Source organism: Canis aureus, chromosome 1, assembly GCF_053574225.1.
Source record: "Canis aureus isolate CA01 chromosome 1, VMU_Caureus_v.1.0, whole genome shotgun sequence".
Taxonomy (NCBI): Eukaryota; Metazoa; Chordata; class Mammalia; order Carnivora; family Canidae; genus Canis; species Canis aureus.
In genome coordinates this window covers 22,210,829-22,235,529 of record NC_135611.1, presented here as the reverse complement: position 1 = coordinate 22,235,529, position 24,701 = coordinate 22,210,829, and the positions used below count along the sequence as shown (strand labels likewise).

At 39.0% G+C, this 24,701-nt stretch overlaps 1 protein-coding gene across 7 annotated transcripts in view; it reads left to right on the top strand.

Annotated features, from left to right (window-relative positions):
- DCC (DCC netrin 1 receptor) overlaps positions 1 to 23,532 on the top strand; it is a 1,086,625-nt gene extending 1,063,093 nt beyond the window's left edge. For all 7 annotated transcript variants that reach the window (XM_077892657.1, XM_077892647.1, XM_077892640.1 and 4 more), the window contains 2 exons: positions 14,844 to 14,986; positions 18,471 to 23,532. In XM_077892657.1, coding sequence (XP_077748783.1) covers positions 14,844 to 14,986; positions 18,471 to 18,560 — 233 coding nt within the window. In that variant the 3' untranslated portion in view covers positions 18,561 to 23,532. The remainder of the gene's footprint in view (positions 1 to 14,843; positions 14,987 to 18,470) is intronic.
- Positions 23,533 to 24,701: the final 1,169 nt, after the last annotated feature.

Sequence of the window (24,701 nt, the reverse complement as noted above, 5' to 3'; positions counted from 1 at the left end):
ATTGTAAATACATCCGACAGCCAGGAAGTTCCCACCAGCCCCTTTAAAGGACCAAATGGCATTAAATAGCAATCTCCCTCCAACTTCTTAATCCATGTTTCCACTAACTGCTATGAAGGCCCATTCCTCAAATCCAGTAAAGATTTATGTCCAAAGGCTCTAACAATTTGGTGGTCATGTGCCTGACTTTCTCCCTGAGAAACACTGTGTTTCCTGAATTGCTTTTCAGGATAAGCCAGTTTAACATGACTAAAGCCTATGGAATTTCCCAGATCCCCGTTCTAACATCTGACTTAGCCATTCCCTACATTGACTGTCTGCAAAGAGAAAGGCAGGGCAAGGAAGAATAAGAAGTGAGGAGCAAGAACTGAGCTATTGAAAAAGCAGTTATTTCTCATTACATGCATGTAAAACAATACTGACACCTTTGTCTTCTCACTTATGAATAATATATTTTGTTTTATTGGGAATATGATAGTATGATTCACTTCCCAATGTGATTTGACATAGAAGTCTTTAATTCTAAATTCTCCATGAACGTGGCTTTCCAAAGCCATGCTTCTTAAGTGTCCTACACCTGGTAACCACCTGCAGACCTTATTAAAATGCAGGTTTTGACTCAGTGGCTCTGAAGGGAAGCCTGAGATCCTGCATTTCCCAGAAGATTCCAGAACGTGCTGCCACTCTGGGGCTCACACTTTGCGATAGTGAGGTTCTAGCACATACCATGTGCCCTTCACCTGCAGTTCATGGAAGAACTCGCAGGTTTTGTGACTCACTTGAAATCACGCTCACCTGTGTGTGTTTGCGTGTGTGCGCGCGCACGCACATTTTTCCCAGTAAGTGAATTTATAGCTTTTATTAGAGTCTCAAATTGTTCATTCTCTATAACAAGTTAAGGACCACTTAACCTGCCACTTTGTCATCACCCGGCATTTAGGCTCAGTTGTGCAATGTCAACAACAAAATGTTTTTGTTTTGCTTCATTTTGCTTTTGATTTTAGACCAATCCAAAAGCCTTGAGTAAAGTAACTTTCTGGAATCTAAGGCCGAGAGCTGAACACTTTAGCCCTCCCCAAATGAAATTCTGCAAAATTAAGCCATTCATTTTCTTGTACAAACACCTGGGGCCTTAGTATATATTTGTCAATGCCTGATGAAGGAATTAGATTAATAGTTCAATGTCTTAAAAGAATTCCCACTTCTGAAGCTGTCTCATTTTTGTTGTTTTTAAAGGAAGACTAGTAGGTAAGATTCATAACTGTGATAAATTTTCTCCAGAAAAGGGGGTTCTGTGGGAAACGGATATGTGTTGTCATTTGGGGAGGTCATCGTGACCTGTCCCCGGCATCCCGTTCTGGTGTGCAATGGAAAGCACTTCAGCAGAGCCTGGATGATTACGCACACACTTCCTCAAAGAGTGACTCATTGTGCAATGAAAATTTGAGGCTCAGCCAACGTCATCCCAGGATGACGAGCATATGAAATCCATAAAAAAATGTTTTTTAAAGAAATTTTTGTTGGTGGTAAGGTAAATGAATCTATAAACAGTAATAATGTAAATCACAGAGAACGGGCGATAATAAAAGAAATGGTATTTGAGTAGTGAAGACGTTAGGTTGTATTATATGATATCTTGAAAAATATCATCATAAATCATTTATTGGGCAATAAATCATTCTAAGGAGTAAATATATGTTTGAGGAGGCTTGGTAATAATAAAGAGCCCATGAGAGAGAGGGGAGTTTTTAAAGAAAAAGAACCTGCTTCTCCAATAAGCATTTGAACAATTAAAGTCTACCTCCCTCCCTCTGTCTTTTTTTTTCTCCTTCTCTCCCTTATCTCACTAACCTCTTTCTTTTTCTTTCTTTTACATTGTTTGGCTTTTTTTCTCTGGGTCACAGCTTCTTAATTTAAATGGTAACAGATCCTATACAAGCACCTACAGGTATATAAGTATTTGAATTTGAGAAATTGAAGATCAGAGAGAGAAACAATGATAGAATATTGGAAAGTACCATGAGAAGAGTGCTCAAAAGCTTCGTGCCCCCCTAATTTCTTGATGTTTGTAATGTTTGAGAATTTTCTGCACATATTTACCTTTCTCCTTGAGCCTTTGGGTTAGACAGCTGATGGGAGGGCCTGAAAGTTAACCCCGTGCCAGTAGGGGGGCCAGGTCTGTCGCTCAGGCTCCATCCCCCTCTCCTGTTTCAGTAACAGTGCACTCACTGTCTTCCAGATGCCACACAGTCAGTCCCTTCCTAATTAGTTCTTGCATTTATTCTTAGATTCTTACCTCTTTATTTAATCTACGTGTAGTATGATTCTAATGAAATATTTCACCCTTGCGTGATTTATCTTCCCAAACCACATTTAATATCATAATAGACCCCACTTTTCGATATCCTTTAATATCGCAATAAAACCTAATAGGTGGTGGGTCCCAGTAGATACTCAAGAAAAAAGTGAACTGATTCCAACCATGGTGATATGTTTGCAGACTTCGTTACTGACAATTGCCATTAGCAGACAGTTAACCGTGAATTTGCTATTTGATATAATCTTCACAGAAACACAAAGAGGAAAGTAGTGACTCATGATGAAACTCAGGATCAGAGTAGATAAGGTAATTAAAACAATGTTACAATATATCAAAATGTCAGGGCCAGGATCTGAACCTAGGACTTTCTGAAACGAAAACCTGCTTTTCTGAAAAAGTTTTTGGTTTTATGTATATGCATATAGGTTTTATGTATATGTATAGGTTTTATGTATTTGTAAAATATACATAAAATTGCCAAGGATTATGCAATTAGTAATGTCACAAATAATAAACATTCCACTTATATTTTAGCATCTCCCTTAACATGTAAATATGGAGAGAGAGGAAGAGAGAGATTATTTTTTTCCAGAAATATTCTGATGCTATCCCAAGACATGAAACTCCAGATACATTCACAGGAGGAAAAGGAAAAGTGGATTTTATTTTTTTCTGTCTTCTCCATGTATTATTTACATTTCCATTGGCTTTTATTTTGTCACCTTTTTTTTTCATTTTCCTTTACAAATATGTATTGATTACATATTTTTTTTATACTTGAATTAGCCCAACACACACAACCAGAGAAAGTTTTATTTCTTGTTGGAAGACTAAAATAAATATCTAGATAGATGTCAAGAACCCAGAGATACTATGGGCTTATTTATTAGCCCAATACAAGATAATCTACAGCCTTTTTTTTTTTCAGAACCAGCTTCCAGTCATCTTATAGATACAAACTATTCAGAAACGTCATGCTGCAGAACATGTCAAATATTGAAAAGTTATAGAACATTGCACAACAATATATTTTCCTTATAAATAATTTCCCATATATGGACTTGAACGGATCTTCTTTCTGGCCCAGCATGACAAGGATTAGTCAGAATTGTTCATTGACATTTTGTTCCATTACAAATAAAGAATAAAATGTCAATTAACCAATATCTTTGGGGGATAAACTATTTTCAAGAAATTGCTTCTCTGGATAACTCAGGGTAAAACACAAATCACTTCATGATTTAAAAAAATGCTTATCAGTTGGCAATCCTATGACAGCTACAAACTAAGGAGTATGAAAAATGCCATCCTGCCTGTGTCTTGTCCGTAAATCCCACACCATCTCTGTAAAGTAGATCATGTCATTTTATATGGAAAGCACCCAGAGTATAGGAGAATTGAATAACATCTCTAAGGTCACAGTTACTAAAGTGCAGGGACAAGATGTAATGGCTACTTCTGCATGATGGTTGTATTCTTTCTCGATTGCTGGAGAATCACACAAGTGTGCTAGGAAGAAGGACCAGAGTGAGGAAAATGCTAGGCATGAGAAAGTGCAACATATTTTCAGAGTCTGCAGGTAACGCTCTTTTGCCAGAGAGAATGATTCCTAGAGTAATCACGAGATAATAAGCTGGGAAAGGGTAGAGCACGGACTGAGGAGAATCAAATCACAAACTGAGATTTAGATGGAATGTGTGTAATGTAGATTGATGGAAGTGAGAACAGATGGAAGAGACAGCTGCAGGACTTATCTTCCAAAAGAAGAAACAGGCAATTGAGTGAATAAATTGGCTCTGAAGAATGAGGGAGAAAGTGCGGGCGGGCCAAGGTGACTCAGTTCTTTGAATCCTGTGTCTTGAGGAACACGGTTATAAGCAAACAGAAAGAGGGAAGTGAGTTGAGAAGGCACTGCATGGGAGGAAAGGGAGAGTCAGAGAGAGTGGAGTCTGTTGAGCCAGAAGGAGCAGGGGACACCCTACTGCAGGTGTACAGCAGATGTGGGCAAGTGGGAGGAATTCAAGAGGGAGTCACAACTGAAGAGTGGATTAGACAATCATTTTCAGAGAAGTGAGAGTTTTAGCACATGGTGGATAGATGACAACTCCTAGAGAAATAATTTGGAGGAAAAGAAATTTGATAAAGAAATCTAAGGCAAGTCTACATTTTATGAGGGAGTAAAAAAAGAAGTACTCGAGATAGGAGAATAATGATGGTATAATTTTTCAGAAGCAAAGAAGGAAGAGCATCTCAAGGAAAAGGCAAGTTTAAATATAATAGTTCCTTGTTCCAAAGTTGCCATCGTTTTTTTTTTCTTCTAATATTCTATTATAAAAAATTAAATGCTCAGAAAAATTGTGCAAGTGAACTCCCTTATACCCACCACTTAGATTCTATAATTAATGGGTTTTTATATTTTTGCCTCAAATTTATTCATCCATCCATCCACCTTAATTTTTGATGCATTTCAAAGGAAATTGCAGACATCAATTCACTTTACCCCTAACTATCTCAGCAAGTGTAGAAAGATGCTATTGCCTTTGGAATATCCCATTGATTTACTTTAACTTTAAGGTGAAAAAAAAAAACTATAATAATTGTACAGAATCAATTGTAAGAAGCATCCTGGTTTCGGGAATATTGCTGTGAATCTTAGAACTGAGAAAATGTAATACTAACCAATCCCATAGAGAGGTTTATAAGGCAGATACCCATTAGGCTGAAAAATTATGACAATATTTATGACCTTTATATCTGACATTTCTATAGACTAGTGAGATCAAAAGCCAGATGTCTGAGAAAACCATGATGGATAAATAAATAGGTAATGTGCAAGGGTAGACAACCCCTAAAAGTATGGTAGCAAAATATATATAAGAAGTTGGCTTCTCAAAGGAGAAAATGGAAATGCTTGCCTAACTTCCTTTCCTCAATGGCTCACATATTCTTTGGGGTGGAAGTAGTGATGGTGTTTAACGTACGGTTGAAAATATTTTTAAGGTTTATGATCATTGACTTATATAATCACCTTATTGACTAAGTAAGTTGCCCTGAGTTTTTAAAATGTTTTTGTACCAAAAGTATTATTCATATAATGTTGTGCTTTGGTCAGTCTGAGAGATATACTCGTAAAAGTTGGAATATATTGGGTTAATATGATAGTGTACTAACTCCAGAATGTAATCTTGAAGTTATATTTCTGGCCACAGTATCTTGATATCCATCCAATTCTATGTGTGTGTGTGTGTGTGTGTGTGTGCATGAAAGAGAGAAACAAAGGGATATTTGATGACTTCTTTTAAGAACAAAACCAGATTTTAAACATCAAGTAAATCAGGATAATAAGGAATCTGGGTCTGAATAATCAAGATTATACTACAAAACCAGACTCCTCTGTGGCTAATTGTCTTTCTAAAAGGAAATATTTCCAATATTGACAAAATGGATTGATTTTTGGAAAGTAAAGACCGTTATATTTATGTCCAGTGAAATACACCAGAAATGCAATCTGTTGCATACTAATGTGGATGAATTTGGGAATGATGATATTGTACATGGAGTACATAATTACAAAAGTTGTGTGAGAGGGATGTCTGGATTTCTGCTAGTTTCTGCATTTTTCTGAGGCTTTCATGAAATGATATGGAAACTTTATGCAGTGTCATTTGTTTCTTTATGAATCCAGAATATGGTTTCTCTGAAGTCTGATAACTAGAATACCAGCAAAAATGAGATAATACAAGAAGGGTTTTTAAGCCTATTTTTCATAAAAGAATAGAATTGACAATTCTCCTCCTATGAGCACAAAACATCTAAATTGATGAATTGATGTAAATAAAAAGCTCAAACCTGTTGCTTCTTGTTGCAAATAGAGTAGAAAAAGTTAGAAGGAAAGGATCAATTTGGGAGGACACAACTGTCTCTTTAATAACAAACTAAAAATAACGTGGAATATCCATCAAATTAACTGAGAGGCTTTTTGACTTTGACATTATATGCAAAAGAATATAGGAAATCACAGTGGACCTATGAACTTGAGCTGTGGGAGCCTGCCAATAAACGACACAGGTAAAAAAAAAATAATACTAAAAAATAAAAATAAATAAATAAACAAACAAATATTAAAAAATAAAAAATAAACAACACAGGTGCTTAGATTTGGTTTTGTAGGCTTTGTTTTATTAATAAATGGTCAGGGAACCTCAGAAAAGCATCAACAGAAAGGGGGAGACCTGGAAGTGTTCTGGCAAATTCATTTCTCAAGATCATTGATGATTTTTCTGAAACCTTTTTTACTCCAGAAGATATCTAAATCAAGAAGCAGCAGAAACAAGCAGAATTATGAGTGCAAGAGTCTCTGCAGCCTCCTCTGCTTGTTGTTGTCTTGTTTCCAGGAATGAATTCTACAAAGTATGACGTCAGCTCTACTGTGTAGGAATTAGGTAGTGATGTACGTCCTAAGGACAAAAAGACATGTTAGACAATGATTTTGTCCTTGAGGCCTTCTTGTCTATCCTATTCTTAGTCATTATTTCCCAACATAATTATAAATGCAAAATAAACACCTCCCTTGTATACAGGATTTTTAAGCCATCTGGGACAATATTTACCTCATGTCTTCAACCCAGTTGGTCACCTCATTAACACATCCTCAGTGTTTCCCTTATTTTTGAAGAGAGATGAGAAGGTTAGGAGAAGAGCACAAAGCTTCTGTCCCAGAAGTGACATTGAGGCATGTTCCTCACCTTTAAAATAGAATACAGACTAAATGCTCGGAGACTGATGCCAAAGCTCACATACTTGAGATTCAGTCACTCATGAGGAATGCCTGAAGCTGTTGTATCTAGGTAAATACAGCCACTCGCTTTTTTGTTCAATATATTGTCAACATGAAAAGGTAGAGAATATTATGCTTCCCATATACATGTTCCTTATTTCTTCCAGAGCCTCAAGAGCTCCTTGCGTATGAGAAGTGTGTACAGCTCTATACTTCCATTTTCCCCCAGACATCCTGAGCACAGAGTAGTTATTTAATAGTAAATACATGTTAGAGTGATATTATGGTTCACATAGAAACCAGACCGAGAGAGGTCATTTCATTTGTCAGAATGGGTCAGAGACCAAGTGGAGAGGTGAACCCAAGCCTCTTCGAAACTACCCATTTTATCTGTATTCTGGAAGGTGAAGAAGTGGAAAATGAGATATGAAATGGGAAAAAGTAGGCAAGGATGTGAAAATTAATATTGAAATCAAAATCATGCTACCCAGTGGCCTCTGATTTGAGCCAGAGGAGTCTGTTCACTCTGTTCCTTTTGCAGCCTCTGCCGGCATTTCTCACCAAGAGTCATTTTACTTGGGAGAACCCTCTGCAGAGAGATGCTAGCAGGAGTTTGCACCTGGCAGTCATACATTATGTACCTAATGAGCAAATGAAATGTTTAATAACTGTACTGTGAAAATAAAGCTTAAAACAGTAAATTCCCGCTGAGGCTGCTTATCTACACCTGATGCACATGGCTGGGCCATCTCAGATCTTCAGCTTCATTTGTATTTTATCCCCTCAGTGGGTCCTGCTGAGGAGAGTAACATTAAAACCAAAGCAGTGCTCACTTAATTAGTTGTATATCGGTGTAAACCCATTTATTTAGCGTATCAACATCATGTGTTCTACCTAAGGGTCGCCTGAAATACTCCTTCAACATGCACCCTGGGTAGGGGAAAATCTATAGTGGTTTCAGATGGGGCATTTATAAATTTAAATTTTTCAATTAGTCATAGATAATGTAAACTCACTGTGATTCCACACTGCCCATTTTTTAGGTGAACTGTCTATTGTAAGTTTGAAATAAAAAAGCAAAACAATCATAGTTGTTATGGCTTTTCATTAATACCTTTAAGAGAAAATGATAACATTTTTTTTTCTAGAAAGTACCAGTTTAACTCATAAGTTACTATAATTGGATTTTAAGGATTTACTTGCTAGAGATTTCTTTGGAATCATTTTTTACCATGGATTAACTAATGCTTCCTGAATCTTAAGGAGGGCAAAGAAATCCAAATGTAAAGTTCAGTATGGGAAGAATAGCTGTATTCTCTTTCCTTGTGGAAAAGGAAAGATTAAATTGTTTGACCTTTCTAGGTATAAAGAAACCGAGACCCAAAGAAAGTAGGCTGCTGAGTCAAAAGTTACAAAACTATGTGACAGGGTCTCCTAAGTCCCAGGTTAGGACTCTTTCTCAATATTTAGATATTTATTTGAATACACACTCTGTGCTCAGAATTTATTGTGTAGATCATACATATTTTACTATCATGGGAAGAAAAAGTAAATAATACAGGATATCAGAAACCTTTTGTCATGAACACCAGCTTGATCTTCAGGATTAGGAACCCCTCATCTCTCAAAGGCTCATCTATGAAGGGAGACAGTTTTTCACGGCCCCAGTGCCAGCCCTCTTATCACGAGCTGCCACCCTCAGCTCTGCTCACATCCTCTGAGAGTGACATGGGTGTTCTTGTTTACATCTGACAGTTGCTCTTCATATTTGCGCGTGACCACAGAGGATCCTGACTGCCAGGTTAAGGTTATATTATATTAGCAGCTGAAAGCACGGAAAGAATTCTTTTAATTTTTGTCTCTTGCTTTTGCTTTGATATATTGCTCTGATAAAACCCGTAGAAGTTGCATTGAAATTTCTCATGTTTCGACCAATTACCAAGCTAAGTTCAGTTCTCCAAAGCAAAGAAATACATGCAAAGACTTATCTGTTGGTTACTCCCTGTATCTACAAAAAATAAGAAAACCTCGCAAAAATTCTATCATTTCTCAACATTGAAGAACGGACATTTAATACCCTGGTGTAAATGCTTTTTATAATTCCTACTGTTTCCATTAGTTCTTTGGGAAGGTACGATTGTGGTTCTCTTTCAGTGTGTCAAAACACCGCTGGCTACAGCAAAGGCTTAGCCTTAAGGCAGCCTGTGAAGAGGGAGTACACAGAGAATAGGGGGGCACCAGGGCTGCAAGAACAAAGTTAGCTTTTAAACTGGTGTCTGAGGGCAGCATAGAAAAGGCCAAATAACAATGGAGGATAAGTGGCAATGCCCCACCTGTTACTGAAGTCGAGGAAGGTTCAACATGAAGGAATGGACTCAAAATAAATAAATGGTCCCCCAACAATCACCATCATCAGTAGGTCAGAAGCGGCAAGATGTTTCCCAGCGTCCTCTTCAGATGAGACTGAACTCCAAGCCATCACTTTCTAATACAAATGCTAAAAGATTACACTGAGCATAGCTCAGTGAGCATAGCTTGAGCATAGCTTGAGCATAGCTCATGCCATGGGACTTGAGCATAGCTCATGCTATGAGACAGGTGATTTTATATAAAGATGTTTGCTTGATTTGAATGGTGTAGAAAATGAATTCAGAATTTAACCATTTGGGCAAGCCCTTAATAAGGTCTCCAGCAAGAGGTGAAGGATTAAAGGCATGTCTCATGGTCCTATGGAGAGACAGGGATGCAGACTAGAAAATCCAGCCAGGAACCACGAACACATGGTGAACTAGAAGTGCTTGAGTAAGGAAAGAAGCTCAGCTTGGTGAGTTTGTAAGGATGCACCTCTCACCAGTGTCCAGATTTAAAAGATCGGTGGTTCTGGGGCACCTGGGGGGTTCAGTGGTTGAGCATCTGCCTTCAGCTCAAGGCATGATCCCAGGGTCCTGGGATTGAGTCCAGCATCGGGCTCCCTGCAGGGAGCCTGCTTCTCCCTCTTCCTATGTCTCTGCCCCTCCCTGTGTCTCTCATGAATAAATAAATAAAATCTTTGAAAAAAAAAAAAAAAGATTGGTGGTGGTTTAGAGTAGAAAATGCTGAAGCTACCCAAACGCAAACATAGCATAGGAACAGAGTCCATGTACACCCAAGAGCATGCACATCAGAGTTTCAATGTAGCATATTTTCATAGAAATCTTTGTTTTACAGTTATCTGCTCCCCTTTACTAAAGGGCATTTCTGAGATCAAAGTTGTCTTTTCTGCTATTGGTAAATCTCTCCTGGGAAATGTCCCTCAGAGTCTTTTCTTAATTCCCCATCCAGGAAAAGGAAATAAAAATATTTAAGGCCATAAAGTACAATCAGACAAACACTGCTAATAACGAACTCTAAAATTTGTTCAAATTCTTCACCTATACTGGAGTTTTATTGAAATTAATTTGACCTTGATCCTTTGGTCTCCAGGGACCTTGGTGTTCTGTTCAGCAAGATAAAGGGAAGGTCACTAGATGAACTCCAAGAGCCCTCTAGGGGCCAGCATTCTGAATTTCTTTGAATCTGTGAAAATGACTTGAGAAAAGGCAGTCACTTGAGGTTTAAACACTCTGTGTGGTCTTTGAAGCTGAGACAATGTCTTTAGCTCCTTTTGTAAAATGCAATGTCTTATATATTGTTCAACACTCAGTGGGTTCTGAATGTATAACTGCTTCCTGGACACTAGAGAAAATCAATTATAATGATCTTCTTTCTAATAGATCTGAGTTATGGTACGCTTTAGGCATACTTGCATCATATTGTAATACTCTAAGTATTTTAGATGCAGTATAATACATCATGCAGCTGCCCAAGTGTTTAGGACCCAGGACAGAAAACAAACCATCAGAATATACTTTTATACTGAGAAATGTAATTTTTCCACATGCAAAACCACAACAAACAAGGGAAATATTAGGGGATTTAATAGAAGAGTCCAATACATTCTCAAGTCATCTTTATTCCTATATGTTTCTTGGTATAAAACATGCACAGCTTATTTGAATTTCCTACACAATAAGCTGTGCCTTTGTCATGGCTTCTTGTGTAATTCTCTTTGTAGATATCTATGTTAAAGTGAATTGATTTGCAATATGCGTTAGATACACACGTGTTTAAGATACACATGTGTTTAAGACTTGAATTGTAGATTTTTCAGACATAGTTTAGTTTATTAAAATTTTTGAAGCTAGGGGAGCCTGAGTGTCACAGGCAGTTGAGAGTCTTGGTTTTGGCTCAGGTCATGATCTCAGGGTCATGAGATCAGCATGGAGTCTGCTTGAGATTCTCTCTCCCTCTCCCTCTGCACCTCCTGCTCATGCTCTCTCTCTACCTCTCTCTATCTCTCTAAAATAAATAAATAAGTCTATAAAAATATATATATAAATAAAAAATTTAAAGCTAAAAAATTAAAAATAAAAAAATTCATAATCAAGAAAACCTAAGTCAAAATTATAGCAAAAATAAACAAAGATACGTACAGAAAAAAAAAGATATGTACAGAAATCTGTATTAGTTTTTAAAATGCACCTACTCTATTAAATATAGGGAAGGAAGAGATAGCTCATGGAATATTCTAAGAGAAGCATCTTTCTATGGCAAAGCTAAATTCAGGTTTAAGCAGAACATGGTGAACATTGTAGAAGGGAAGATAATCATAATTCAGGAAATGTAACTCAAAGTCGGGATTCAAAAGATACATTCTCAAGGTTCACCAGTCCTCTATGAAAATTCCTTTTTAACCCTCCTCCTTTCATGTTAGTAATTATCTACAATATTAATGTGAATTACACATATTGGAGCATCAGGGGAGCCATTTTATGGAATCACTTTGCCAGGGGTTTTAGTTCCTGTCTTTGTATTTCAGTTTAGAACTAAGTTGGCTCTAGGAACATCGCATTTATAGTCAGAAGCTAAAGAGAAAATGATAGGGGTAGACTTAATATACCAAGAGTTTGTTTATATCCGATGGCGACAAGCTGGCACCACATTCTCCAGAAGAGATGTTTGCCTCTTGTTCAACCAGAGGAAACTGGTAGTCTTAACCTGAGCATATGAGACAAACCCAAGGGACTTATGCCATAACAGTCAGTACCACATTTAAATGGCTGTTTTGTTTTACCCAAACCAACTCATTCATCATATTAAATTAATGACATTAATTCAAATTGTGCTATTTCTACAGGACTTTGCTATTTAACTTTAAATACGTTTCAAGTTTTAGCATAGTATAAGAACTACAAGTTTGTAAAAGCTATGCCATGTGTCATATTTGTATATATTTCATTAACATTGTAATAAATGTAGTTTAAATCAATACCAGAGTTTATTAGAATGTTGTTTTCCCCTTTATGTTAAAAGCTAATTCAACCATGAGAAAACACAATAAATAGTTTTTACTCCCAAGTTACTTACAGTCTTTGAACTAGACTCTCTGTTCTTATACATTGCTTCTTCAAAGAGCTCACTTAAATTGGATGGGCTAGATCAACACATTCATGCTAAAGCCTTGCTGTGCTCAGTGGAGTTAGACAGATCTTGGTACACGCCCTTACACACCTGCCCTTTTCTAAATGCGTGAGCTTGGGTAAGGTACTTCATTTCTTCTTCAGTTTAGCATCCTCATATGTGACCTGAAAATTCACATATTGTTTTGACAGTTAAATATTGATAATAGCTTGCCCTCTTTGTACAAATTACAGAGATCAGGCACTTTAATTACATAATCTTATTTTAATCCTCACAAAGTATCATTCCCATTTTACAGAAGAAGAAACAGGCCAAGGGAAGTTAAGTCAATTGACCAATGGATTGCATGGCTAGTACATAGTTGAGCTTTCCAGGATCTGGATGTAGACTGGACTGATGAATCCCAAATTCTTCCCCACTATGTTTTTTGTTGTTTTTTGTTTTGTTTTGTTTTGTTTTGTTTTGTTTTGTTTTGTTTTACCTAAAATGACTTAAAGTACTTAGTATAGGTCTGGAGCTTAATAGGAACTCAGTAAATTTCCTCTTTCAAAGAAAATGATTGCCATTCCTCCTGTGGAATCATCCTCTAGTGATAAATCACTCCAAATGCAAACTGTTTTTTTTAATTTTATTTATTTATTCATGAGAGACACACAGAGAGAGAGAGAGAGGCAGAGACACAGGCAGAGGGAGAAACAGGCTCCATGCAGGGAGCCCGACGCAGGACCCGATCCCAGGTCTCCAGGATCACGACCTGGCCTGAAGGCGGTGCTAAACCGCTGAGCCACCTGGGCTGTCCCAAATGCAAACTTGTGATCCCTGAAGTTTAAGAATGAAAGACTAGAAGTATGAAGGAATTCAAGCTAGGCCATATAAATATGAAAGTATGAGAAAAGGTGCTTTGATATGATTCATCATTATTTTGCGTAGCATGTACCCAATTGCTGGCCTCTTTAGACTGTTTGCATTACTTTTTCCCAATAGGCAAATGCCCACAATTTCTTTGATGGTATAATAACCTCTGAGTTTTATTAAATAGAATTATGTTTACCAAAGTTTAACCAAAGTATGATCATAACAAAACATTTTTCCCCAAAATATATATTAGTAGACCATTAGGATCATTAGAACTCAAATGTCATTGTTGATGATACAAGAGAACTCAGGGAAACATCTTCCCATGCTTTTTAAAAATATTTTATTTTATTTTTTTAATTAATTAACATATAACGTATTAGTGGTTTCAGAGGTAGAGGTCAGTGATTCATCAATCTTATATAAATACCCAGTGGTCATTACATCACATGCCCTCTTTAATGCCCATCAGCCAGTTACCCCGTCCCCTCACTTCCTCCCCTCCAGCACCCCTCAGTTTGTTTCCTATGATTAAGAGTCTCTTATGGTTTGTCTCCCTCTCTGATTATTCAATACCCTCTGTGCTGAGGTTTTGACAGCTAAGAATCACAAAGTCCTTAGGTATGCGAGGTATACTAGCTGATTCAACAAGCCTTCATAAAGGTTTTATTTTAGGCTATAAGGACAAATTATATTACGCTACAAGCTAAGCAGGATTTATAAGACAAATTTCAGACCCAAAAGAAAAGGTAGCCATTGTTTATAACAGACAGAAATGTCATCTAGTAGAAACTCAGCATTTCCCACAAATGATTTGATTTTATTGAGAGAAGCGATACTGATCAGGACAGCATAATATCTTTTTTTTTTCCCAAAAGAGAATTAATAATGAGATTCTGTTGGTTTAGCCATGAAGGACTTTCTTTTACTATAACATCTAGTAGTCATTTGTTAGACCAAGAGTGACCATCTCTTTTAATTGCACAAATATTCCTTGGAACTGTTAAACAGTTTAGACTTTATTTAGGCAAGCTAGCACAAGTCTTTGTGACCCAAAGCTGAGACTGGCACCAAATGAGTTCTACTGACACTTTGTAGGGCGTGATGAACAGTCCGGAGCTCCCAGGCAACCTTTCACAGGATGATTTGGAATCCACTTGAAATTACGTATGACAGGTAGAGCTTCATCTGGAGAGGCCTAATCAGAATTTGTCTTCCGTTCAATAGAAATAAAATGAGCCCATTCATTGTGTCATAATTCATCTCCATACTACAGAATGAACAATAACCTAAAATCAATGCCAACCCACTAGAGTTGGCTTACATGCTTGAGAGATTGTTCCCCAGAATGTTTTATACATTACTTTCATCACTCTGTGTTTTCTATTTCAGGGCCTACTCTTCCCAAGACTCACGTGAAAACAGCCTCTCTTGGGTTGGCTGGAAAGGCCAGATCTCCTTTGCTCCCTGTATCTGTGCCAACAGCCCCTGAAGTATCCGAGGAGAGCCACAAAGCAACAGAGGATCCAGCCAATGTAAGGCCATCCTTGAAATTTATGCTGTGTCAGGTGAAGCAGTGACTACTGCTGTACTTAAAAATCAATCTTAAAAATACAAGCAGGTGACTATAGAATGTGTGACTTTACATCCTTGCACACCTATATATGTCTATAGATGTATATATGCATATTAACTTCCAGTGGGTTGAAATGCCTTGCCATTTAACTACATGTATGATGATTCTTTAAAATAAAAAAAATAATAATAACAAAAAGCTATACTCTGAAGACTTTTCTGAAGTTATCAGATATGTGACTTTTAAAATCATATGATAGCCTAGAAATATAGAATTGCAAAGAAGAAAATACAAAATGAAGAAATGAAGTAAGGAGCTTAAGAAGAAAGAGAAGGAACTGACATATTTTGAATATAGGAGAAAATGTAGTTATTTGAGAGAAAATGTTTGCTAACTAAAGGAAGTAGCTCAAAAGCGATCACATTAGAAAACTCTGAAAATCAATGGAGACCAAAAAATTCTAAATTTTGAGAAAGCAAAACAGTTCTCCCAAAAATACATTATGAAGGAGATTTGAAAAGATGTTGCCTAAAGGCGGAGATTTAGAGAACTCTAGAGTGTTTCTGAGTATACTTCAAGAGAAGGCATTTAAAAGGAGAACAAGGAACTACCATATCATATACCTTGAAAAATTACGGTGGAAGGGGGAAAAAAACGATGAGAAAAACAAGTTAGGATCATTTCATTTGAATGAACAATAAACTTTTTCTTGACTTTATCATGTTAGTTCTGTAAGCAATAAGAGATTCCAACTACATGGAAACCAAGGAATCGAGATATGTGTATGTGTGTGAATGTGTGGCAGAAGCATGTTATATGACTAATATACTTTTCATTTACTTTAAAAAGATTCAAATTTATAGTAATCGATTGTGCTACTCTGTGAGGAGTTGGCTGTTTAGTGCGATATTCGTTTAGTCTCAGGGTCATTGGCCATGTCTCAAGTCAGGTCAAAGTCCTAAATTTATGTAACATATCTCGTCTCATAAGGAATTATGTCAGGTGGCCCATATCTGCGTTTAAGGTTGATTCTAAAGAGTGGCAGCCGAAGCTCTAATATGAAAAGTAGTAAGATTATACATTCAAGGATATATAGGACTAGGGCCAATAAACTAGATCAGCACTGTCCTATAGAAATATAATGTAAACTACATGTGTAATTTTAAATTTCCTAGAAGCCACATTAGAAGATGTAAAAAGAAATGAGATTAATTTTAATTCTATCCTTCGCCCAGCCCAATATTTCCAAAATGTCATTTCAACATGCAATAAATCCGAAGAAATTGTCAAAAAGATATTTTACATATTTTGTACTAAGTGCTCAGACTCCAGTGTGTATTTTATATATATATAACACATTTTTTTTAAGATTGTATTTATTTATGTATGAGATACACACAGAGAAAGGGGGGGGGGGCAGAGACACAGGCAGAGGGAGAAGCAGGCTCCATGCAGGGAGCCCGATGTGGGATTCGATCCTGGGTCTCCAGTATCACACCCTGGGCCAAAGGCGGTGCTAAACCGCTGAGCCACCCAGGGATCCCCAACACATTTTAATTCAGACTAATCGCATTTCAAAAATCCAGTAGCTACATGTTGCTGGGGGTTGCTATGTTGGACAATGGTATCCAGATAATTCAAGAAAAATACAATCCAGATAACCTTTTAGGAAATGAGTAATCACCTCCCATCAACCTCCCTCTTAGTATGTAGACCAGTTTTTTGAGCCAACTTGGCTACTTTTCAATCTCCCTTAAGCTCCAGAGAGTATGCGGTATACGACCCAGCCAGTCCTTGGTATGCTGAGACTTGTGTAAGAAGGTACCCTCTTCAACACACTTAATGCCATGCATTTTGAACTGTTTCCTTAGTGGCTAGAGCGGGTTGGTGCCCATCCACCATGTAGTCTCCAGCAGTGTGCTCTTGGATCATTGGTGTTTATTGGGCAGAGTTAGGGACACGTTCTGACCAGGTGGTGAGTAATGCTTTCTGTCCTACACAGAGCTAGAAATCATGACTTAGGCTTCATGGTCTTGATAATTTAATCCAATGAATGGCCAAGAATAATCAATCAGGGCAGGTCTGCATTTGTCAAAATAAAGTGTACTTTGAGAAAAGAAACAAACAAACAAGAAAGCCCCTAATATTTACCGAGCAGATAATACCACCAACAATGACCCATTGAATCCTCCCAGCTACCCAGTGAGGCAAGTTTGTTATTCCCATTTGACACATGAACAGATAGATAGAAAAAGAGCAAGTATATAAAAGTGGGATTCATATCAATACCACAGCCTTATTACCCCCGCTGGCTAGTCCTCAAAATTACCAGGGGGCGGGGAGCTGCCTGGGTGACGGTCCGGTAAGCGTCTGCCTTCAGCTTGGGTCACGATCCAGGGTCCTGGGGTCAAGCCCCGCGTCAGGCTCCCTGCTCAGTGGGGAGTCTGCTTCTCTCTCTCCCCCACCCCCCTTACCCTTGCTGTGCTTGCTCTTTCTCTCTCTCAAGTAAATTTTTTTTTAAAATCTTAAAAAAATGATACTTGGCAAGCTTTAAAAAGAAATACTTGAGAAACTAAAAAGAGATACTCTAACCATCTCACACTTAACTGAATCGGGATTCCTGAGGCCAACAATGAGAGTGTCTGTGATAACTAATGATCCCGTATTACTAATGACCTGATCGCAGTGGCTCCCAAGGGGTAAGAGTTATAGAGAATACGTTCACTAAGACTCCTTCGTTTTACCCACCAATCAAATCGTGCTGTACGATGGCATTTACGACCGTGCACACAGCCAACTCTGGTTTGGGGTGAGAATTTTGTTTCCACACACAAGCTAGAGTCATAATCCTCAGACCTCTCATCGGTCAAGGCAAAGCCCATCAAACTCTGAAAAAAAAATGTCCCTATGCTGAGTTATGAAGAAAAGAAACATATTGATGTACCTTCTGTTCATATCCTGCTGGGTGACCTACAGTAAGGGACAGGAGTAAGGTGCTGAATATGCACCACATGATGGCCACTATGATTGTCACTAAATGTTCCACGAGATGCTCAGAATAGCCTATGGGTTAGAGAAGGTCATCATTTTATAGCTGAGAACTGTGTATCAAGTGTCACTGACTTATCAGAGACTATACAGCTAGACTAGTAGAACTTGATGTGAAATACTTTTTTTTTTTTTTAACTCTAATGCTTTTTCCTCAACACACAGTTAGTGAAGTTAGTGAAACGGCTTGCAGCCACTCCTCTCATTGCCACCTCTTTTCTTGCCGGCCTCTTCATTCAATGATCATATTCTGAGCGCAGCCTCTTGCTGTGGCTACGGGCCACCGTGTCATGCCTCATAATACAGAGTAAACCAACGAGACGTGGCCACTGCCTTCGTAAAAGGAGTTCATCGATATTCACCTTACTGACTCTTTGTTCTCATTCTTTCCGTAGGTGTATGAACAGGATGATTTGAGTGAACAAATGGCAAGTTTGGAAGGGCTGATGAAGCAGCTGAATGCCATCACAGGCTCGGCCTTTTAACACATATTACCCAGTTGATGAGGTGTATTTTCTGGGAACTTTGCAGCATCCCAGTTACCCATAAACAGCACACCTGTGTCCAAGAACTCTTAACCAGTGTACAGGTCAACCTTCGGGACCACTCAGTTATGGAAGATCCTGGAGCAGTTCAGAAGGAATAAGCATCCCTTCTTTCCTAGGCATCAGGAAGTTCACAATGCTCACTGTTACCCTAAACAAAAGCGAAGATGCATCTTCACTGCAGTGTCAAAGCTGAAGCTGCTAGACTAGTCCTGGGTCTTTGCTGCTGCAGTGATCACACTGTCATACCTAACGCTTAGGTTTTCCTCCATCGAGGCCCGTCATTTCCTTTCTGTGTAGGTCTAGTCTTTCCAAATGCAAGTGCATTATCGAAGCCTGTACCATGCCGTGGCAAATAAGTGCAAGCTCATTATCATGCTTTCAACTTCCAAGGACAAAGCGCCCGTGGTCATTCTCTCACTACATAGCACCAAAGGGTTGGATGTTTTCTTAACAGCACAAAAAAAAAGTGAATAAGTAGACAAACAAAAGGCAGTGAATTGCTTGTTTTGTAACTCAGACATTCATCTTGCACAAGTGGTGGATATTAGCAAGTGGCTGTAAAATTCACCCATTTTTAACAAGTATCTGTAAATCCACCCTTGGTTAATATTTATGTCTGGAGAACAGGAACATAAAAATCTGTAACCAGTGGCATCCTGCCAGCAGCAGTTTGTTTCCTGAAAGAGGATACAATATGCAATCTTCTCAGACACACGGTAATTATGTGCTTAAGCTTGTAATAGGACACTTTTCAATTTGGGTGGCTTTTGTGCCATTTCACACTGTGATGACATTTCTAAGCTTCACCACGGCCGTCCTTCTCAGAAGTCTGGCCGGAAGAGCTCCCCCCCTTCATCCTATCCCCCCCACCCCACCCCCCGGGGTCTCCTTGGCAGCCAGCCTTGGGCGCGGTGGCCAGCTCCACACACCGCTGCCACCTGACCCACGTCCCTGTCACCCTCTGTGGAAATGGCAGACGCCCTGAGAACAGACCTGAAAAAGGGAAGGAAAATGGAAGACGGTCTCAAACTTTACCTGCTCTTGGGTGATGTCATTTCTGCCAACGTGGTCCTCGCTGACTTAGAGCGGAGGGTATTGGTCAGGGGCAACCACCAGGCCCTGTTGTCAAGGGACCTCCCTACGCTGTCTGCCCAGAGGCAGAGAGGAGCGGAGGGGAAGGTGCCACTTGACACTTGTGACACATTCTAAATCCAGTGGATGCTTTTCAGAGCTGCATCTTCATTGTGACCTAGAATTTGAAACTTCGAATGCCATGTTTATCCACAGCTTGGAACTAGGTGAAATTAAGAACATTCTGTGTGCACCTTTTCAGTTTCTGAATTTTCAGCTGCATTTGGAGTTAATCCCTGTTTATGCAGCTGAATCGCCAAAAGGGAGCTAGTTTGCATATTTATCAGTTAGGCGACTTGAAAACCCAATAAGAGAGTTTCAGCTGAATTATTCCTTTCAGCTCTGTCTTTGATTTCAAGCTTGAGTAGGTCATAATTTTAAAAGAGCATGGAAGGGATAGGATCTTTACAACCTAATAGCTCCTTTTATTAGGTGGGTAATTATATATGAATCCCTGAATAAAATATTTTGAGCAAAATGGCACTGTAACAGAAGTAATAATTCAGATTATTTTTTTACAGTTTTATGTCGGGAAGGAAATCTGATGTCAAAGAGAGGGCTTGTTCAAATGGTTCATTAGAAAGTCTGGTCCATTTGTGAAATTGTTCCTTCAACAAGAGTGCTTATTCAATTTACTAAGATTTTCTTGAAGTTCTTCTGAAGAGCTATGTGACGTTATTCTACAGGGCGGATTATTCTTCTTCAAAATCTGGGCACTTAGGTAAACAGCCCTCCACTGACCGAGAACAAGGCATTTCCTAGCATAATGTTGCATCTAGCAGAAGCAATTCATTACCTCAGAACATGTTTATCAGGCTAGCTTTCCCCTCTCCAGGTCCCAGAACGCCCCCTCCATTTCTAACACCAATAAACGAGGAACATTCTCTGATGGCATCTGTTATCCGAGGAATGTCTTCCTGAGTGCTCTGTTTGGGATGGGCTGCAAATCTCAAATTTCAGACTGAGTCACATCTTCAACCTATAGACTGTATCTGGACAACCAAGGGAACTACCATTCTTCACAAAATTCTAGATGACTCTTGTCGGAGTCGCTGACCTCAACAAATAAAAAAAAAAAAATTTAAGACTACATGAAAATATGCATTATTTGTTTTCAGTGAGAGGTACATTTCTGGTACATGCTCTTGAAGCTTGTATAAGGAAATACAATGGTTTATTTTAGTCATTGGTAATGCTAATAAGTCTTTGCTTCATGCCTTGAAGATATTAGTAGAATCCATTTAAATTCTCTGAAGACACTCCTGTGTGCTTTACCCAATGGCTTTATTTTTTTTTAAGATTTTACTTACTTATTTATTCATGAGAGACACACAAACAGAGAGAGAGAGAGGCAGAGACCCAGGCAGAGGGAGAAGCAGGCTCCACACAGGAGCCCAACGTGGGACTCGATCCCGGGTCTCCAGGATCAGGCCCTGGGCTGAAGGCAGCGCTAAACCTCTGAGCCACCCAGGTGTCCCTACCCAATGGCTTTAATATACGATGATCTTACCACACCTTTTGTTAAACTCTGCTCCCCACTGTCTCAAAGAGTTCGCATAGGTATATAACTGCCTCCTCAAGTCTTCAGGTAACTTTGTAATTTCCCAGCCTTCTGATGTCTTGACAAGAAGCAGTCCGTGAAGACTGCAGGACAGCCTCTATTTTGTTCCCACTCTGAGCCTAGTTCATAACATACAGGGCTCCTTAAGCTCATAAATCTCTCTGACTCCCAAAGGGCAGTGCTTGACAGCCAACCAGGAGCCCTGCCACCAGGACTCATTTCTCCCTGAAAAAGAAGAAAATAAAACTTGGCAGGGCATGCTCAGGCCTCCCGTGCACTGCACTGAACTGTCAGGCAAGAGCCTCTTCTTGAAAAAGTTTGGTATTTTTCTTTTGTATTTCATACCAATGAGAAAGCTGTTTTTCTTTCCTCTAGAAACTTCTGCATTTGTTAAATTCACAGAAAAGCAGTTAGCTCAAAATGCCTAAGGCATATTCTGGAGGATGCTCTAGCCAAAAGTTAAATATTTCCTAGTGATTCATATTCAGTAAAAAAAAAAAAAAAAAAAAAAAAAAAAAAAAAAAAAAGAGGCATAGCTACCTCTTTGTAGCTTATAGCACTATAAGCTTCTAGAATATTTAAATAATGGAACTTCGCATTTGGGTATTTTAAAATGCACACTCAGTTGAACAATCTGGAAAAGAAAAGAGAGAAACAGATCAAGCCAGAGATATAAGAGGTGAATTTATTAAGGCTTCCTGTGAGGGATTGGATATAATGCTGTTCTCTGCAAAATAAGGGATGTTCACGATGGCACGTATGGTTTAGTCCTCTGCCTTGGTAGGAGCTACAAGAGGTGAATGTCCCAGCATCAGTGCATCATTCCCGTCAGTATTTGGAAGCTTTAAAGTGTGGCACTCAAGGCTTTTCCAATAAAGAATCCCTAAGTATAGGTTTTTCTGGAAACCCTTCATAGTCTGTGTTTGAAGATGGTTGCTCATTCTGATCCACCCTTTTGATCCATCTGTCCGCTGACTCTGTTTAGAGAAACGTCTAAAGTCTTCTCCAAGTTTAATAGAAGGTTTCATGTGGCAGCTGGACTGTACTCCAACAACAACAAAAAGTCACCTCCAAAGACATCACCTTACCATTTCGCTTGAAATTGTATCCCAGACTCAGACTTATTATTTTAGAATTTCTGTCTCTAGTCCATAAAAGAGAGAAAAACAGAAAAAAAAGTTTCTTAGTGTTAGGTGTGTTTAGAGAAGACAAAATCATCTGGGCTTTAAGGTAGATGTAGAACGAGGTTGCTTTCCCTCCCTCAACCAACCAGTTTACTTTGCACAGTCGTGGACCGTGCGGAGGGCTGGCGGCTGGTATCCTATAGCCTTCGTAACCCCGTAGCCTATACAGGGCCCGTGGCAGAGTAGGGCTGCAGAAGCAGGCATACACTCAAATCTGCAATCTCTCTCTTTTTAAATCACTTTCTTTTTTTAAGATTTTATGTATTTATTCATGAGAAGCAGAGACACAGGCAGAGGGAGAAGCAAGCTCCATGCAGGGAGCCCGACGTGGGACTCGATCCCGGGTCTCCAGGGTCACGCCCTGGGCCAAAGGCAGATGCTCCACCGCTGAGCCCCCCGGGCGTCCCTTAAATTACTTTCAAAGCACCATTTTACTCATCATGTCCATTTCTCTAGTGACTTTCAGAAATCACTTAAATATTGCACAGAAAAGCTCTTCACTGGATTCCCATGTTTTAAATTACATTAGATGCTTAGAGAATCCCACATATTCTGTGTGATATTCCATTCCAGTGAAAAATACACATTCCCATGCCTCAGTGTACTTTGCTGTCCAAATACCTGCTTCCAAAAAAGTAATGATGAAACAAAATGCCTATTTCCTGGTCAGTGAGGCTATATCGGAGACCAGCACCGTGCCCATAGCCGCGAATAAATACTGCTTCTGGGCTCTGCGTTGCTGCCGTTGGGTAACGTTCACTTGGCAACTTCTGGCTGCACTCTCTGAAGGAGATCTTCTCCTGCTCTCAGTAGAGAGCCTTTGTACATTGTCATCCTATACGTTTTTGTTGGCTGGAGAGCAACAGCAAAACTCTGCAAGATGTCACAGATGCGTGGGCCAAGGGATCTCACTGTGTGCTGAAAGTGTATTTTCAGATGCAAGAAAGGAATGTTGGCGAGGAGGAGAAATGCTGTTTTTTATCATTGTAGGGTAAACCTGGCAATTCTGAACTTTGTGAATTGTCAGCTTGTTTGGGGGATGGGTGGGTGGGTCTGGGGTGTACTTTTTATAAGTAATATTTAATTTATTATTTAGAGTGGCTTCTTTTTGGATAATTTATGATAAAAAGGGAGATCTGGTTGGGAATCTAGATACGGCTATTAAAGCTGCAGTGTTCCGTACCTCAGAGGGACCACTTTGGAAATGAATTGTCCGTTGCTGAGTATGAGGATACGTCCAGGCAAAGCCTCCGCTGAAGCTTCATCATCACCACCTTCTCCCTTTCCAGGGTCATTCAAACAAGATAACACCAAATCTGAAATATTCCGATAGCATTTTGCAGATCAGTGCTACTCATTCTCTCAAAGGGCTTTGCAATTCGAATTGTTAGTGTGCTAGTGGTAGGTTTATTTGGTAGCAATGGGTATACTACAGCTTTAACTAGCCTTAGTGGAAAAAGAAATTTTTTGTTGCTACAAAACACCTTTAAAAAAGAAAAAAAAAAAAAGGTATTTTGAGCCTACAAAGAGTTTCTTTGAACTGTCAAGACTCTAGCATTGTTAACCAAATTAGACTAGTGATTGCAATATTTAAGTGTAAATCTTGTTCTATGAGAAAGGATACTTGCTTACAGTTTCAAACAATGACTGTTTCTACACGATCTTGTATACTACCACATGAGGAAAAAGGGGTTTTGTAATCACTGTAGAACAGTCTCATATTCATTTTTTATAGAAATGTTATTCCAATGGTGCATTTTTTGTTTAATAAATAAAGTTTTGATACAAAACTCTTTGCTCTAGTTATTTATATTAAATGGCTGACACAAAAGGCCCTGGACCCTGACGCCCGCCTGTCTATTCTTATCCTCGGGATACGTACTGTCTCTTGTGGCATCTGGAGCAGAGGCTGCATGCGGTGCTCTGCTGTAGCCCCTTGGATCCTTATCCTTATCCCCTGGATCCTTATCCTTGGATCCTGCACATGCCCAGGACGGCTTCAGTCCCAACAGCCAATACCCATGACTTTTTGTTGGAGGGATGCCTCACGCTGCCAGCCCCTACTTTGCCTACATGCACGGGGAGCTGGACATCTCCCATCACACCCCAGCCATAGCTGCGGAGTACTCTGGCCCTTTTGGCCCTCGCTGGGGACAAACCCTGAGGTGTAACCCAACTTACCTGTAGAGTTCCTGTGCAAGA